The sequence below is a fragment of the Pituophis catenifer genome, unplaced genomic scaffold (genome assembly GCF_029215685.1).
Source record: "Pituophis catenifer annectens isolate HBS135680 unplaced genomic scaffold, rPitCat1.0.hap2 SCAF_2, whole genome shotgun sequence".
NCBI lineage: Eukaryota > Metazoa > Chordata > Lepidosauria > Squamata > Colubridae > Pituophis > Pituophis catenifer.
The window spans coordinates 111,163,552-111,182,873 of record NW_027256882.1 but is presented as its reverse complement, the minus strand read 5'-3'; the positions used below and the strand labels follow the sequence as shown (position 1 = coordinate 111,182,873).

The 19,322-nt window shown below is 38.0% G+C and overlaps 1 protein-coding gene across 1 annotated transcript in view; it reads right to left on the bottom strand.

Moving 5' to 3' along the window:
• Nucleotides 1-19,322, bottom strand: part of NEURL1B (neuralized E3 ubiquitin protein ligase 1B) — a 225,213-nt gene that overhangs the window by 5,640 nt on the left and 200,251 nt on the right. Inside the window, exon 2 of the mRNA XM_070933965.1 lies at nt 5,891-6,451. Within this exon, the coding sequence (XP_070790066.1) occupies nt 5,891-6,451 (561 nt within the window). The remainder of the gene's footprint in view (nt 1-5,890; nt 6,452-19,322) is intronic.

Below are 19,322 nucleotides of genomic sequence, written 5' to 3'. Positions count from 1 at the left end.
ATTCTTTGTTATTGACATGCCATGTGAGCAAGCAAGCGACTCTTCCCAGAACTACTTACATCTGATAACTTCAGATGTCAAGAAAAAAGATGCTTCTCATCCAAAAGCAATACAACTGGAAGCAGACTGCCCCACAGTAAGCCATTCTTCTCACTCTTAAGTGTCACAGCTGAGAAAGAGGCAGGAGACACATTGAAATTGTGTAATAATTTGTCAAAGGCTTAGGGTGCTTCTAGACAAAACTACAAAGCAGAAGACATAGGGCAGTATTTTAGCTTTCCTTCCTCTTTCAACTTTTTCCTTCCTCTTTCATTAGTGGTCAGAAAAATGTTGCAAAACACTATGGAAAAACAGGACAGCTACAAAACGCAAGACTACAACTTCTGGCTCTCTTGTCCAATTCCATTTTTTTCTTTTAGACGAGGCACAATGAAAGCCTTGTCTGGAAGAATACTCGGTTCTCTAATTTTAGGCCACTCTGTGCATAGTATTCCACTGAAGTCATAGCACAATTTGTGGAAATAGTATGGAGAACGCATGAGTCCTACTTGTGGATGAGCTAAATCGGAGATAGGATAGGGTGGTCTGACTCTTGATTTTTGGGCAGCGTTTGATATAATCAACCATGGTGTCCTCCTGAACTTGCTAAAGGGAAAGGGGAACACGGAGTTACTGTGGTTTTATTCCTTTCTCTGCATCTGGTTCAAATTAGTATTAGTTAGAGGGAAGAAGCTGAGCCTAAAACTTTTGATTTGTGAGATGTCTCAAGGTTCAGTAGTTTAGTTCCTCCTGGTCCAGAATACAGTAGCATTCTGTACAAGCAGTGATGGGAAAGTCTTGCTGTGGCAGTACAACAATTCTGGTGCATGAGCTATAGTGGTTACCAATTGACTTCTAGAACAATTCAAGATGCTGGATGTCACCTAAAAAGCCCTATATTACATAGGATCTAGCTATTGAGAACCATCTGGTTCCTATAATATCTACCTGTTCTGTGCTGTGACAGACATGGCTTACTTCAAGTCTTCTTGATTAAACAATGATCTAGTGAGTCCCATAAAGTGAACCTTCTCTACTGCACCTGCCCTTTGGAATAGCATCCTCCTACAGCAGGGGTCGGCAACCTTAAACACTCAAAGAGCCACAAAGCTCTTAACTGGAAGTCCCCGTTCAATTCTGGAGCTGACCGGAAGTCCGGTTCCACCATCATAGTCTCCTCCTAGCACGGCATCCTTTTTCCTCTACCTAACCGAAAGCCCTATCAATTGTGAAGCCAAACAGCAACAGGGAGGCACAGCAGAGGGATGAAAGAGTCACATGTGGCTCCAGAGCCGTGGGTTGCTGACCCCTGTCCTAGAGGTATGTAGCTGATTCCAGCTAGCTGGCCTTCAAGTGTCCTTTATTACATCCTACATAGAATCAGGATATGATAGATCAAGTACATTATCATCATTCTATGCCAATATTTATTCTTTCTTTTTAATACAACTCCACAAAGAGTTGAGAAAGAATGAAAATAATATTTTTTTCCAATTTCCTTTTACAAAAAGCACTGGAATATAAAATGAAGCCTGGAAAATAAAGTCACTCAGATCTATGTTTTTGAATTGCCCAAGGCCTGATGCTGTGTTGTTATTTGGAAAATGTATGGCTCTTGAAAAAATGGACAGGATCTTGTGATTGTTGTCCAGTGATCTGTTTATTAGGTCCATGTGTCTGCTGATTGGTAAAAGCTTCCTGAGATGTGATATAGTTGGATACATATGGTGGTAAATTCATCTTTAAGAAAGGGGGTAAGGGTCCTTATTTTTGTTGAGTTCATCAGACTGCAAGTAGTCCTTAATTTATTGCTGGTTACTTAGCAACCATTCAAAGTTAGGATAGATCTCCATAGGACTACTTACAGGCCAGATTCAAAGCAGTGGCAAGTTGCTACCGGTTCGGTCCGGATCTTGCGAACCGGTAGTGAAGGTAAGTGGAACCCATCCCTGATTCAAAGTTACGATAAGTCATTTGCAATAGCCCATATTTATGGCCATTTGCAAAGTCTCATGGTCACATGACCACAATTTATGGTTTTGGGGTTTTTTGGCCAAAAACTGGAATTTACTTCGGGTTTCCAGCAAAAAAAAAAGTTCATTCTAGACAAAGGGTTCATTTAACAGCTGCTGCAAGAAATTTGTAAAATCAGATGCTTTCATATGGTGATCTACTTAACAACCAGCATGACTTACAGTCATAATTAAATACCGTACTACCTGTAGAGATTCAGAGGACTCTGGAAAGAATTTATTATCTGAACTTGTTTCAACGAGATTCAACTGAGGCATAATATGGAGGCAGCACTGATCACTCTGGTTGATGATTTTTGACAGAACTGGGATGAAGGAAAAGTGATTATCATGGTTCTTCTTGATCTCTCACTAACTTTCAGTAGAACTGTTCATGGTAAAATTTTAAATTAGATATGGGATTTGGGAACAAAAGGCATAATGTTGTGGTGACTCTCTTTTTTTATAGCCAATTTCTCTCAATGTTGACAGATGGAGAGAGGTTCAGCCCTAAGATCCTGGTTTGCAAGGTGCCTCAGGGTTTGATGTTCTAGTTTATGTGTTTAACATCCACATGAAACTGTAGGGTTAGTCATATACTGACCTGGGGACAGATATTATCAGCATACAGTATTTGATATCTATGGCCAGAAAGGCCTTCACACAGATTCATCTGATTGATGAAGCAAATTCATCCTTTCCTGGAACTGATATTCCTTCTCACAGTCACTCATGTCTTGATCATCTTGAATGTGGATTATTGCAATTAATTCTACATGGGGTTGTCCTTGAAAATCACTTGGAAGCAGCAAGTGACCCAAAATGAGCAATATGAGCAGTTATGGGATATTTATGGATGTAGAGAGCCACAGAAATGGCCTTGAGAAGAATATTCAAAAGCCATTACAGAAACAAGTGCATACATATTCCTTACACTCCGGAAAAGAAATAGTAGGAGTAGGCTTAGGTTGGCTCTTCAATGACTCAAGGAGTAAATCTTATATTAATAAAACACAGCCATTCCTGTGACATTGGTGGTCTATTCTGGTGTATTTCATAGGGTTGACATGTAAAGCCTCTGCTATGTGAGTAAACAGATTAGGTTTCTGCATTCAATTTAAGATACTGGCCATTTCCCAAAAGACTTAATGGCATAGGGATTGTCTCTCTCCCATTATTCTTGCCTAGCCCCAAATTTCTGACAAACTAGATATGGTTATTATCTGGTGGGACTTTGAAAGTGTGTCTTCTCTGTTGGGCACCAGAACTTTAGAACTGTATCGCTGTGATGGTTCAATGCCTCAATCTTGCAAGATTTATAAGAAAAAAAATATTTTTGCTAAATTCTGAGATAGGTTGGAGTGTGTCCATCAGATGTAGAGTGCCTGTTTTGGTTAACATATGTCTGTTCTGCCCATTATTCCCTCTGTTATAGTTGTGTTGTGTTGTGTTGTGTTGTATCATATTGTATCTTAACATTGACAAGAATCAATGTTCGGTTGGAAGGCCTTAGAAATCAAACAGATAGAGTCAGGTTTAAAAAAAAACCAAGTGGTACTGATTTTTTTAAAAATGGCTTTACTTTTTATGGATGTGTGTTTAAACCATAATCTGACAAGTTCCATTAATGTATTCATTATATCATCTATAGAACATCACATAACATTATCCTGAAGCTAAATTATCCTCTGTAATCATGCCTATAATAGCATGAAGGGACTCCTTCCTTATAGAGCTGCAGAGAGATGCAGTAAACAACAAAAAGGTAAAACAGGGTGACTGGCAGCCGCTTTAGTCAGATAACCCATATTACACCAGAGGCATGTTCTGAGGGCACTTGAAACTGCAGACTACATCACAAGCATGAACTAAAATCTGAAGCAGCAATCACAATCCCTAATTCTCTGTAAACATATCCTAACAGACTTGCCTGAAAAGACAAAAGTAGGAACTGTATTTCTAGGTGGGATGAGTGAAATCATTTTCCCCCACCTCCTAAACTGTAGAAATTGGTGATAAATCAAGAGAATTAAGTTCATGTCTACATGAGATAAGAGTCACAAAGGAGGAGGGGGTGAAGGAGAACAAAACTTCCAATCTCTTAGATAGAAAATCACAATACTGTTGTCTATGCTGGTGTTTTCCAATAGACAGAAAAGTGGTGTTTCTTTTCTACCTAGGTGCAGATCTTACTTAAAAGCATGATAGGTCTGAAATATAATGTGAGACTCATAAGTAGCCTTTAAAAGAGATAACAGATATAAAGCCTATACTGCAGAAGAAAGAAGAGGATAGTCCTTCCCTACATACAGATGCATACGGCTACTATCCTAAGAAGTCAAAGGATGAGCCAACAAAACTTTCTTTCATGTACACGGCCTTCACAGTCACTGGTATACACGATTCCAAAAGCTAAAGCCTAATTGAAACTAAGAGCAAAAATATGCAACCTTATTAGGAAATAGAAACGTGTTATGAAGGGATGCTACAAGCATTAAACCTTTGCCCTCACTTATTTATTATTGCATAATTTAGTTAAAATCCAAATTGGTCATATTAGAGAACATAAAGACAGATTTCCATAGGACTTCTTAAAAGAATATTTATTTGATTATATCCTGCCTCTTCCTCTGGAGTTGAATACTTCCTTTGAAGAACCAACTTCTCACATGCTAAGTTTAGTGTGCAGCTTGCTGTTACATGTGTGCTCAAGAGATAGCAATGAAAGCTTCCTACACTCAACTCACTGGGCTTGCATGAAGTCTGGACTGCTAAATTCCATCTACACTTCCAGGCTAAGATAGCCTGTTGAATGAGATATTTGGGATCTTTCCAGTCCCTTAATGAGGGCTCCACTTCTGGTCATCTGATTGAGCAAGAAGAGGGTGGCTTAGAACAATGGAGTCACCACTGATTGAGCAAGAAAAGGGTGACTTAGAATGAGTCACCAACATTCTGTAGTACAGGCCAATAACCAGTCCTGGAGTTAGGGACTTTGGGGCGAACATTTTTCTACATAGTCCCTTGTTAGAACCTGCCCAGTTTTCAGCATTTCTTTTGTCAGCTTTGCTAACAGCTTCAAATATTGTCCAGTTCTGTTCTAATGGGAAGACAGGCAGAGTCTGCCTTTTCCCCCAAAAATTCTGTTCAGATTAAAAAACTCAAAAAATGTTAATTTTTGCTTGGAAAATAGTCAACCTCTTAAGAATTTTGCAAGGCTTTCTTCTATGAAATGGAAGTGAATATGTTTACATTGCATTCACAACATGTTCAATCAGGTCAGTTAGAAGCCTAGAACTACTTCTATACATCTCTCTAAAATTTGCTAGTTTTAATTTTGCTTAATTTTTGTGGTTTAATATTGCATGAACCCAGGCCACCTGATTAGTTTATGGTCAATGTAAACCTAGAAAAAGGATTATTTTTAATTGGCTAAACAATGTTTCAGCACAGTAAAAGAACTGGGGACCCAATGAAAATGAAAATGAAGATTGGCACCTGCAATTTACGTTTTCAAACAGGTAGCAGCTTTACTTAAAAATGCCTTTGTTCAAGAGGCTAACTGAGAGAATGAGACTGTTTATCTTGTGACCAAAGGCCAGTTCAAGAAACTATATGGCATTGGAACCATAAATGAAATATGCCCTACTTTTTATCAGTAATATTTTCTGACACTTCTAGCTTTCTACTTCAATCAAAATGAAAACCACAAAGGGGAGAAAAGGAAAAACAATCTGCAGCAATCTTATTTCAAAGTTCAGAAATTCAATTTGGCTTCCTGGCCAGCATATAACAGTTCCTGTGTTTTTTAAGATTAGCATCTAGAAGGATACACCTACCTAGTATTTGCACTTCATGAGTGATCCCATAGACATCTATCAGCGCCCAGAGAGGACCAGAGACTTTGACGCCACAGTGAAACAGAATTGGCTCTTCATCATTAATGCTATAGAAAACTCTCCCTTGACGATCAACCCAGAAGGCCAGGACATTGTCTCTTAGTGCAAACCTCTCTGGCAGAGCTTTAGCCCAGAAGCCTGGTCGGGTCACCAGGTCTGGGCAGGCATATTTTGGAATGTCACCGGCATTCATCTGTGATGGATCGTGAATTGTGAAGCCAAAACGCAACGCCCCACTCCAGCCATGGTGCACAGATACCAGCTTCAGACGCACTTTCTCATAGAGGTGAATAGGACGGTTAGTGAAAGTGATGCCATTGCAGAAACTGTTCCTTCGGATGGCCTTCCGAGAATGGGTATCCAGGCGGATGTTTTTTCCTTTGGCCTGGAAGTGGAATCGTGGAGGCTCAGTAATGGTGAGGACAGATCGTCTCTCATGGTTACCGTTGGGCAAGGTGTAATAAGGCCTGTGGGATACGGGACGAGCTTGATGAGTGGTATCTGCAAAAAGGAGGAAGAAACAAGCAGTTAGTTAGAAGTGTCTCATAAAAGCCGTTCTAAGATAGGCTGTAACCCTTTGTTTAGTGAGATTTGCAAGCTCTGTGCTTCAGTATCAAGAAATTAAATAAAAGTGGTTACCCTCTTATTTCTTATATTTGCAAGATTCTTTGTATTTTGGCAATTTATTTTTTTTTCTAAATTGGAAAGGCTACCTTTTGAGACAAATATGTAACTCAAACCAGAATTTTAATGCTATTAACTAAATTTTGCTATTGAATTAGTGCAAGTTAATGGTGTAATTGATGGGACATTATCATTTTATTGCTATATAGCAGCAATCCCCAACCACTGGCAGTGGTGGCGGCAGCAGAGGTTGTGGCGGGGGGGGGGGGAAGGAGAGGGGACTGTTTCACATGTGCATTAACTGCTTGCGCAAACGGACCTCTGTGCGCTAGTCCACCGCTTACACAGCCTGGTTCCCAATGGTCTGCGGACCACTATTGGTCTGCAGACCAGGAGTTGGAGACTCCTGCTATATAGCATTTAAAAAGACACTGTTTGGGCAACTATTCTGGTTTTGCAGTAAGTATAGGAAGTTGATTTGCTGAACAATTGTTTCTAGATTATGAAATATTCGAGACAGTTGCTAAATAATCACCAACCACAACTTCAGACTTCAGAAGCCAGTGATATCTTTAGTTCTGGGTGCAAAGATTTTCTGTGTGCTACCCAAAAGGAGCCTTGTCTGATTTAAGAGAGGAAGAAAGAAATGTAAAAGAAATGCACAATGCACATTACGTGCCGTTTTTTTTATGACCCTCCCCTGGCAGCAAAAACTGTGGCTGGATCACGGAAGATGCATGCTCTCTGAAGTGTTTGAACCACTAAGGCTATTTTCAACCTATGTACTCCAAAACAGAAAGGAAATTTGGTAATTCTGAAACAATGGAACACACTATTCTGTTTCAAGGGAATTTTTTTTTTTACGCACAAGTATTCATCTCCTTCAGGATATCATGTCTATCATTTAAGCTGGAAGAATTAGTCCACAGATACTAACTTTTTTAGTGGCAACAGTTGATTCAGGCCAAACAACTAAGCATGTACCTCACTTAAATGTCCAGGAGAAACATAGCTTTTTAAAAGAGGTACCTGCTTGCTCTGATGCACTTTTTCAACTCTGGATCCAAAGTGCAACATAATCCTACAGAGAACTGGTGCTTCATACTTTCCATTTTATCGTTAACAATCTATACGGCATGGAATAAATATGTCCTAACCAAACACTTGTTTTGATCAGTCACAAATGGAGCCTGCATCCTACATTGTATCTATAAAATCCCACCACAGATTTGTATCCTGTTAAGGGGGTAAATATATCCCCATCGCTAAGAAAAACCTTTCTTTTCTTTTCTTTTTTTTTTTTTAATTGAAAAAGTTTTACAATTACATTTTCTCCCCAATTCCCCCCCCCAACCCTCCCTGACCCTCCCTAACCTTCCCCTCCCCCCCGGACTTCCACAAAATATAATCCAAATCAAAATCCCCTTTTTATAAAACTTGAACCCCTCCACCCCTGTATATTTTTCACATCTTCACAAAGTTCAATTATTCTATCCCTATATAATACTTTCAGTTAAAAGCTATCTGATATTTCCTAGTTTGATATTTATTCTGCACATAATCTATCCACTTTTTCTACTCCCATACATAAGTCTCTTATGTCCGATCTTTTAAGTATGCTGAAATCTTCGCCATCTCTGCAAAACTGGCCATCTTCAAAGTCCATTCTTCAACAGTAGGCATAGCTTCATTTTTGCAATATTGACCTATCAGTAATCTCGCTGCTGTAATCATATACAGTATCAGCTTTACTTCACCCAATGTGAAACCCTTAACTATACCTAATAGAAACAATTGTGGGGAAAACTGAATTTTTTTCTTTAAAACATTCTGCATAACCCACCAAATTTTTATCCAAAAAGCCTTCACTTTCTTACAAGTCCACCACATATGATAATATGTGGCATCTAGGCAATCACACCTCCAGCATTTTGGTTGAACATTAGGATACATACACGATAATTTCTTAGGATCTAAATGCCACCTGTAAAACATTTTATAAAAATTTTCCCTCAAATTCTGCGACTGTGTAAATTTAACATTCTGAACCCATATTTTTTCCCATGTTTCCAACATCACTGGTTCTGCAAAATTTTGTGCCCACTTTATCATACAATCTTTAACCAATTCAGTTTCTGAATCCCTTTCCAGCAAGACATTATAAACCCTTTTAATATGCATTGGGCCTTTCTCTTTTATATGTCTAACCAATTCTTCTTCATGCATCATTATACCAGTTTTTTGGTCCTCTTTCCATCTCAATTGAAGTTGATTATACTGTAACCAAGATAAGTTAATTCCCTCTTCCAACAGCGTTTCTAATGTCTTCAGTTGCCAGCTGTCCGCATCTGTAAAAAGAACTTCTTTATATAAACCACCCCCGAGTGACCTTTATTTTCTTGTGGGGAAGATTTGTTGTATATCTTTTATTGATTCCCAGTTGATCATAATTTTTGCAAGCATGTGCAGAAATTTGACCAACTGCATCCTTATCCCTCTTAGAAGCCCAGGTTCTGTGTTGTGTCACTCACTGAAAATATCACCATCTCCTAAACCATCTTTGTCTACTATCCATCTATCACGGTATGTATATCATCTGAACTTTGACTCCTCCCATTTTACAATTCAGAGGATTGGATTCTATCATACTTCAGATCCAAGGCCAAGAACAGTGCCCTGGCTTCTTAAAAGCAATTCAAAAGAGCTGATTATGCAGCTAAATGGAATTTTTTATACAATGTGTCATAACAAAAAGACAGCATATCTCTTCTTTTCTAATCAAAAAAGTGAAGGATTTTATAAAACGTTTCATTCAATCTTATCAACCGGTATCCTTACTGTTCCCTGCCTGATGCCTTTCCCTTATCAGCTCCATAAACATTTTCAAACTTACATAATCTATTATTTCTATTCATCTATTGCATATTACTATCATAGTAATTTATCTTTCTATAATATCAGCTTGGCAAGCAAGAAAATTATGTGCTTTATATAAAGATTACACTTCTTCATTTTTAATAGAAATAAAGTAGCCCTTCACCAGATATGCCTTCTTCCAAAATCCATATCAACATTCCAACTGATTCAGGACTTTTTATTACCTATCCTTTTCCCCAGTCTCTTGATGTTAGAGATTGCTCCATTCACTTGATGCTTATCTTCTACTGGGTCAAACAATTAAACAGCATTTAATTTGACTAAAGCCCATCTAAAACACTGGGTCCCTTTTCTCAATGTATTCCAAATGGAACAATTATTAAACTTTAGTAATAAAATAGCTGGTCATCCATGTGTATGCAGAGATCAGGATGAAAAATTGGTTACGTATGTACAAATGATGGATCATCTGTGAATTCATGCGATCTATGCACTTACTACATTTAGTCTCAAATAATCTTATGTTCCTTCTGAGTTCCAATTTCTTGGAAATTGAGCTATATCTAACCATGCTTGTTATGCACAAAAATGGGGCCCCTACCAAAACTCTATGAATTATAGAAGATTCAGAAGAGGCTGTCTGCAGGTGCAAATATGTGAATTCACAAAAGAACACTCAAATAATTAGTTACAAGTAAATAACCAGTTCTTTTAAACTAGTTTCAGATCTTGTACTTCAATATAAATAGTATGAATTATTCCTCATGTGATTGTTTCAATATTTAAATATGTGTATCTAATGTCAATCCTGAACTTTTTGTTTAAAAAATCCAGAAATCAAGGTATGTGAAGCAGTTCAGTACATGTGAGACCTGATAAAAAAAAAAATTGGCTGCTTTGAAACTGTTTTTGTATGTTTCTAACTTATGACTTTGTCTTATGACAGGAACACTGTAATGGCAAGTATTCAGTAATTATTTCCACTATTTGTAATGAATGACGCACACCACCTAAGTCAAAATTAAAGGGTTTTTTGTAATAAGCTACAATCAGAAAAAATAATCAAGAAATATAGCTTTATTATTCTGGCTACTATAAGTAGCTCTGATCCAAATGCTGAAAGGAGAAACAAAGTACATATTTCCAATACTTATTAAAGTATATATTGAATTATACTTGTCAACACTTCAGCCTGAGAAATAGGGGTATGGCTAATTTAATGTTTCATGCATTGTACAATGTGCAAAAGTTCTGATTGCAGATATAATAGACTAACCTGCAGATGGGAGGCAACTGATTAGGGTTATTAATTTATTATTTTTACCTTTATCAGGTATCCTTAACAGGCTGCAAAATATCTTACTTCCAGAAATGGGAATATAATAAATACTGCACTGATAAACTAGATCAGGAGTGTCAAACTTGATTTCATTAAGAGCTGCATCAAGGTTGTATTTGATCTCAAGTGGGGGGTGGGGGGGGCGTGGCTGGGGTGTATGTGGCCAGGGTGCACGGGCCTCCCAAACTTTGTTTACGCATGCAGAGGCACCGCGGGCCGATCCTTTGCCGTTTCCAAGGCAGCCCCACAGGCCAGATCTAAGTGCCCCGCAGGCCGCATCCACAGGCCTTGAGTTTGACACCCCTGAACTAGATAAAGCATATCTAGAAAATGTCAATATTATGAGGGGAAAAAACAAAGGCAGTCTAAGGATTATAGCATGAGCTGTTGAAACCACATTTATTGATTTTAGTAATCTGGAGTCTGTTTTTGTCTTGTTGTGGGACCATACATACTTGACAGTTCCAAGAAATTTCTGTCAATTGGTATGAATGAGTTATGGAAGGCCAGAGCTGAGCCTGCAAGTTAGATATAAGCATCCCTGAGAACCGTATATGCTTACTATTGCAAGGAGAAAAATACTAATAAAGAATTGGTGGCTCTCAGAAATTAGCATATTTTTTTGTGTGCCAGTTTTTTAAAATATGGGAATATCACTCAAGCATTTGGTGCCATTTCTGATATGCAGTGTGAAATAGTTGTTCCACTTTATAATTCTAATTCTTTCACTTCTTCAAGTTCAGCCTATTATTTTTACAAAAGAAGGAAATTATCTCACAGTTCATGTTGGGATAAATGAGAAAAGAAAAATGCTGCCATTCTGTCCCAAGTAGAAGTACTATTTATTCTTCTCTTTCACCACCCTCCAATAGTATATACTATCAATGAGACAAACAAAGAAAACAAAACTTCACAAAGTTATATTTAATTTACCGGAACTGATGGGGGGGGGGGGACTCCACCCAGTGCTATACAATGCAACCACTCTTGCATTACTTCAACATTTCAAATACGCAAAAGTCACCCAATTCTACAAAGCAGATGGGAGTGTAACACAAATGTCAATTAAAGAATGCTACGGAATTTAAAACACTTCATTTTTTTTTTCATACTCTATTGCTACTGTTGAGCAATCAAAGTGGTAAGCAGCATTAATGACAGAAAAGAAAATATTGCAAGATAGTAATGCAGTTTAAAAACAACAAAATAAATATTACAGTCATCTAACAATGTAACACCTGTTGAAAGTGATACATCTTTAGAAACTGCATAAACGCTGAGAAAATGAAACTCTGGAAGGAGTGTTCTCATAACTTGAGAGCAATACAGGAGAAGGCAGATTCCCTGGTCTTAGAAATTCAAAAGCCCCAGAGAGTGGGGCATCGGCCAGGGGGCCTTTCCTGCTATTCTGAAAAACCAGACAAGTTGTAAGAGGTGAGTTGGTAAACTGACGTTTTTGCCCTCTTCGTTTAATCCAGGACTAGGGTTACAGTGGGTCATTAAAGATTATGTGGCCATGATACCCCACTTAATTCCAGAGAACATATATTAAGTGGAAAAAAAGTCATGACAATTTCAAATACTGGGGATTACCAGTTTTAAAAAAAACACCTTCAAATATTGACCCATTAGTAACTTTAATTTCTGGTTTTAATTGGGATTTAATCTGGTTTTAAGGAAGTTATTGCTTTTATTGACTTTTGTATTTTTGTTATTGATTTTGTTGTTTGGTTTAATTATGTGAGCCATCTAAAGTCACAAATGAGATGGTTGGCTAGCTATTCAAATCAAATCAAAAATAAATTGAACAGCCACTAAAATATATTAGGTGAATTTTCAGAGGAATCAGGAAGATCCAAGTAAGTACATTTTTTCTGAAGTAAAAACCTGTCCCTGGCTCATGTCCTTTCTAGTTGTATCGCCAAACTTAGAGACACTATTTTTGTTCATCTCTGTGTACATCCGTTATTTTTATAGATTTCCAGACAATTTTGTGGCATTTATCTCTTTTTGTGAAAACAGCCCAAGGATACAATATTCTGCCTACAAATCTGTGCATAAATCCAACTAAGAACAGTCAGGTTTATTTTCAAATTAGCAAGATGAGCAAAAGGTACTTGACAGCCAGTTCTGTTCTTTGTGGTCAAGGGGACAGATGCCAAAGATGTGAGGACAAGTACTAACAGCAGGGATGGGCTGCTGGAGGTTCAGGAGAACCTCTAGCTAAGATTCTGTGCAGTTCAGAGAACCCCCAAATTCCACTACTGGCTGGCCCGCCCCACCCCTCCCAGGAGTCCCCATGCGGCCCGTTTTGGATGCAGGTAAGTGCAGGATGTGGGCGGAGGCTTCCGGAAAGTTCAGGAAGGCCAGAAATGGGCTTTGGAGCCTGGGGAGCCATTTTTGCCCTCCTGAAGGCTCGAGGAAAGCCTCCAGAGACCGGGGAGGGCAAAAACACCCACCCCCACAGTGCAGGACGCCGACTAGGCCATGCATACCATGGCCACGCCCACCCAGCAACTGGCCAGAGAACCCCTTGCTAAAAGTTTTGAAGCCCACCCCTGACTAAACAACACACAAACATTGTTGGCAATATGTTCTCTCCGGTGATAGATAAAGCAGATCCAATCCGTAGCTGAAGTTCTACCTCTCAGGAGACCATTTGGGTACTTCCATAATGTAAACATGCAGCCAAGGATAACTGATGAAACCTTTCCAAATGCAGTAAAATGAGATACTATACTAAATGAATAAATGGTAAGAAAGGTTTTGAGTTCTGCAAAGGCCGGAGTGTGGGTCATTAACCAATCTCTTTCCAGAGATTCAGTCAGAAGCCCTGAGGGGCCTTTAATAATTGACAACTTTCTATAAGGGAAAACATTTCAGCCACAACCTGGGAATTTTACCGACTTTATATTAACACCTAACCGCCTAACTACGTGGCAGACACGAAGAGGTGAGAAACATCTGCTCTTTCAATGTTCTTTTTTTAAATAATAGCTGTTAGAACAGCAAAAGCACACAATTTTATCTGTAAAGATAAAATTGATAAACCGAGACAATTGTTTTAAGGTATTAACTTTTCCTTATATTTACTTACATGGCAAAGGGATATGGAGAAAGAAAGACAGAGAAACAGTACTTTGTTGTAATCTCAGTAGCCTAATTAATGGTAGTCTACAGATATGCTTAATAAAAAATACCCTCTGGCAACTGAGTAGCGGAAGTTTTAATCATAAATTTGTATAAGGCTATGATAAAACCAAACAGTCTTAAATCAAAGGCCGCACAGTAAAGTCGTAAACTAACAGTGTTGTATGACTAAGTTGCAACTGATTTTCAGTTATCACTTTCTGAAACAATAACCTCAATTCAGTATAGCTCGTGTGTTTTTACAAACTTAATCCACGTTTAATACCACTAGAAGCAAACAATTTTTATCTGCCCCTTAGATGTTTAAAGTGGCACCTTGCTCTAAAATGGCCCTCCTTCTCCTCAGTTATCCAGTAAGAGATGACAAGTATCGTACTATTGTCAGACAGTGTGGCTCCAGTGCCATGGCGAAGAAGGTGGGATTTAATGGAAAATGTTTTAAGTAATATAACCTTTTGTACAGAAACAATAGTGCTTCAGTTTCTTTAAACACAGTTCAATATCTTGCACTCTATAAATGTTACAAAGGTGTTCCCAAGGAACAAAAAATATGTGCGTAATTGTCTCCGGGGTCTTTTGTATGAGCTGATTCATCTTTGCTAATAAAGAGAAAAGAATCATCACAGAACACTTAGAAACACAGATTTTTTTTAAAAAAACCACACACACAATTTTCTATGCATTTATGCAGTTTATACATGCAAAGAATCTGACTATGTCAAATGAGATGGAAAAGCAGCTGTATAGCCAAAACGTAAGCTTCATTCCTAGCTGATGAACAGGAAGTTAAGGCCAGTGGTTATTTAAAAAAAAAAAACCCAAACAGGATAGCATGTTTTGTTTATACAATAGGAAATTATCCAAAAGGAAATGAATGAATAATTTATTTATAATGCCAAGGCTTAATAGCATGGACACCTGTCAGCTACCCTTTGTGATGGGGATAGAGGTATTGAGTTGGCTTGAAGCAGGAGAGGCATTAGGGAAATGAAAAATAAATAAATAAATATGCAGCCGTGCTGTTCTAAGCATTTTGAAGTAATATACCTACTTACTTAGCATTGGCACCTTCCACAGAAGAAGGGGAAGGAAAAGTGGCAAAACATTTCCATACATTAATACTTTTCTTTGTATGATGAACTGTTATAATGGGAAGATTACTCCCTACCAACCCCAGGCTTCTAGTGAAAGGAAAATTACAACTGCATAATGTGACAAGAGATGTCTAACCCCAAAAAGGTTTGGAATGTTTTAATGCACAGGCAGCTATACTTAAAGTAACACTCAGTGGCCATACCCACAGATCAATGTAAATTACAGAGTTACATAAGATATCAGGAATATAGTTTCACGGTCGAGAATCTGTCTCACACGTAGAAGACCCCAAATTTAATTTATGACATTGATAGATATAGTTGAAAATGCTCCTGTATTAAGCCCTAGAGACTATTGCCAGTCAGAATGAATAATATAATACCAGATCAGTGTTTCTCAATCTTTGGTTAAGTTTTAGATGAGTGGATTTCAACTCCCAGAATTCTCAGTAAAGGACATGGTGGATAAGGAATTCTGGGAACTGAAGGCCATATACATTGCCAAAGCTTGGAAACATTGTGATGTAGTAGGTAGACTGACTATATGGTAAAAAATATGGTAGATGTGGTAAAATGCAAATTGTGCAGCTCCATCTTTGCTTTTTATTCATAATTTGTAGATTATGGTAGATTAACTTTTTAAAAATGGCAGCAAGTCAGTTCAGGAAAAATCCTTCTCTTTTCTAAACAAAAAGGCTTAGAAGAAAGGATCATATTTTCCCTTCTCCGCAATGGGGGTGGTTGAGTCCTGATTTGGATCTAACAACCTGTTGATAGAAGAATAAATAATAATAAGTGGAGTTGCATGACTTCTACTTGGGTAGAGAGGGCAATTTGGAGCCTTCGTTGGAAGGAAATTCTCATACTGCCTCTCCTCTCACATGATTATGAACAGATACAAACTAGGTTTCAAGTTCATTATAACAGATTCCATCCTGACTGAATGTACATTAGGAATTGTGGCTTTAAACAAACTCTAATTTAATACACAACATGGGACAAAGACTAAACCAAACATTAAAGCTGGTTTATTTAGCAGCTGACAGCACATAATAACATACCAAGAATGTGCTAAAATGCAATTTACATTGGGGTGCAGACCCAAGGGAGAAAAGACAGGGTGAGTTTGAGATTACTTATGCATGCAAACCCAAATTATTTTTTTACCACAGTATGCAAACTTTATTGAAGACATGTAGTAATTGGTCATATAGTGACATTTATTGGCTAAGTCAGTACCAGGCATCTTTTAAAGTTGTTGGGATTGCAATTAGGTCAAGCTGGGAGTATATAATGGGATTTGAATTCCAACACTTCTTAAAGTGTCAAGGTGTAAAGTACCTCACTTATGGTCAACATTGAGCAATAGGATATTTTACATCTATCACATTAGAACTGAGGCATTTGTGTACTATCCTCTATAAAGCAATAGAAAAAATGAGAATAAATTCACAGTGTGAAGAACAAAAGGGAAATCTATGGCATTTGAAATGAATAAGGGAAAGCTTTACTTTGTGTCATGTAATTATTCAGAGAAGGTGATCGGTATCTACTTCATTTAATGCAGGGGTGTCAAAATCAAGGGGTACTTAGATCTGGTCCACGGGACTGTCCTGGAAACAATGAAGGACTGGCCCGCAGTGCTTCTGCCAATGAAAACGGAGCTCGGGAAAACTTGAACTCTATTTTCATTGGTAGAGGGTTGCAGGAGGCTGTGGCAGCTGAAAACAGAGCTCGGGAGCCCGTTTTCACTGGCAGAGTGCTTGGGCCACCACAGGTGCCCCCAACATGAGCGACGTCAAGATGATCACGCCCACCCTGGCCACACTCACTCCATCCCCCCAAGATCAAACACAACCCTGACTCAGCCCTCAATGAAATCAAGTTTGACACCCCTGATTTAATGGCATTAATATACATTTGCTCCTTCAACTGATTAGGTTTCATTTCTTCTAAATCAATTTTGGCTGTAAACTTTCACCCATGTCTCCACTAGTTAAATAAAACAGACCCATGGGGGTTTGGAGGTCCCAAAATGCTGAATCTTACCTTGTTAGATGCTGAAAAAATATTGGATGTTAATATTAAGGTTTTTTTTTAAATAGCATGTTAATGGGACTTAAAACCATTGGTTTGCTTTTAAGAAAAAACATGAAAAATGAGTATTAAAAATAATTATTATGCTTGGTACATTTCTGGTATTTGGCTCTGGAACTGAGAAAACTAGAATGACAAACAACCCTTTAAAAAAAACTGAATTCTACTAACCTCAGTAAAGCTATTAAAATTCCATTTTAGAACCAATCTACTGTAAACAGTGTTTAAACCAAAAAGTTCCCAAGACATACAAAATGCATTCTTTCCTCCAGCGCATAAATCACTTCTGTTTATGTTCTCAGCCATACATCAATATTACAATCACATAATATTCATCTCTTGAACATTTGGGAGGTTTAAATTGTTTGGGGTCTCTTGAGAGCAATGCAAAAATCTAGACAAGCTAGTATAACAGTTGTAATTAAAGGCCAAGTTTTAAAAAGCACACACTTCTCTCTAAAAAGTCAATAGAAAAAATGAAAGACTATCTGGCATCAATCACAGATTGCTACATGATGATTCAACAGATATTCACCACATAACCCAGATAAAAAATCCCACAAGTAGAGGATAGAAGCAGAATCAGACAAGATGCCTAGGGATCAAATACAGCCAGAGGACACATTTAGGGGAAAAAATATGAATCCCTCCCAACATTGTTAATCACAAACAATATATTTCAACAAGAAAAATCTGATTTTTTAACTCCAAATATGGCATTAAATTAGGCTCTGAACAAGAATCAAACCACTTACTATGTCTCTCCAAACGTTCATCCCAGATAGGTCCACTGTTTCCAGCAGCCCGTCCCAAGCTGTGGGAGACTCACTATCCCATAGGAATGGAAAAATACCTTGGGTGTGGAAAAGAATTCTTTCTGACCAAAATATGCTACAGAAACTAAAGCATCAGATGGAATATTGCATTTTATAAGGGAATGAACTCTATCTTGAACGCAGTAAGATTCTAGAACAGCAAACTGAATTTGTCTTGTAACATTTTGGAGTATCTCTGGCTGCCACGAAGAGTTTATAAAATAGTCATGTTACAGAGAGATAACCTTATTATCCAATTAAATCAGCAAAGGCAGGAGCTGAATCCACCTAAGAGGACCTACTGCTTAAGACAGAAGGATATGCTCTTTGTTGTCCCCACAATTCCCACCTACATTACATTTTATATGGCAGAAATAGTATCACCATTTATGTACCTTCCAGCTGCCCAACAGTTGCTTGTGGTAGACATTGTTCTTTAGGCAACCTTAGACATTTCAGGATTGCTACCTCTTTTACAGCCTTGAGGTTGACTCATTTGTATAGGGACAATTCAATTAAAGTACTCAAAGAAAGTTTCAAGCTTTAGGGACTTTTCCTTTACAGTAGAATTTAAAAGCCACAAGGGTTGCACCAGGCTTTGGGTGGCATGTAATGGGTTATATTTCATAAGAGGGCTGAGCCAGAATCTTGAAGGGTGGAATAAGAGGTATGACATGGGTATCTTAATGTCTCTTCAAGGATTAAGACACCAACAGGTGTTATAAAACCTTAACCATACTCCCCCTCCAAAAAATGCAAAAAAAAAAAAAAAGTAAGTGTTCAGCCTTATCTACCTTGAGGATAGATGGCCCATTTGTACCCCCCTTGACCACAATTCTGGCCACAATTCTGAACTTGAAAAAATAAAGTAGGATGCAGGAAATGAATGATGCAAAATGCTGCTAAGAGACTGGGTAATTGCCTAATGCAAAGCATTAAATTTAGCAATTTAAAATAATCGCCATATATAAGTTTTGATTTTACACAGATTTATTTGCAAATTGGCTGCAGTAGATAAATAGAGACCTGCTAAGCAGGGGCAACAATGAATAGAAAATAAACAGGTGAGACAAAGCCAAACTCCTGGTCTGGTAGGTGGTACTTGTTACTTTTTTATCCTGTTTTTACTTGCTGCAATACTCTTAAAATTACTGAGAGACAGAAACCTTTGACAATTTACTGCAGATCATCTGGAGATCTACTTAAAGATACTGATCTACTTCTGCCCACTTTAAAGCATATGAGACAAGAGCTCCAGAGATGATTATCAATAGTCTCACAGCTTGTATGCATAAATCAATTGCTTTTTTGTTTCACTTTGCTTTCTCCTGAGTATTTAAAAATTATGTTTCAAATGGAGGATCCTCTGTTCCCCT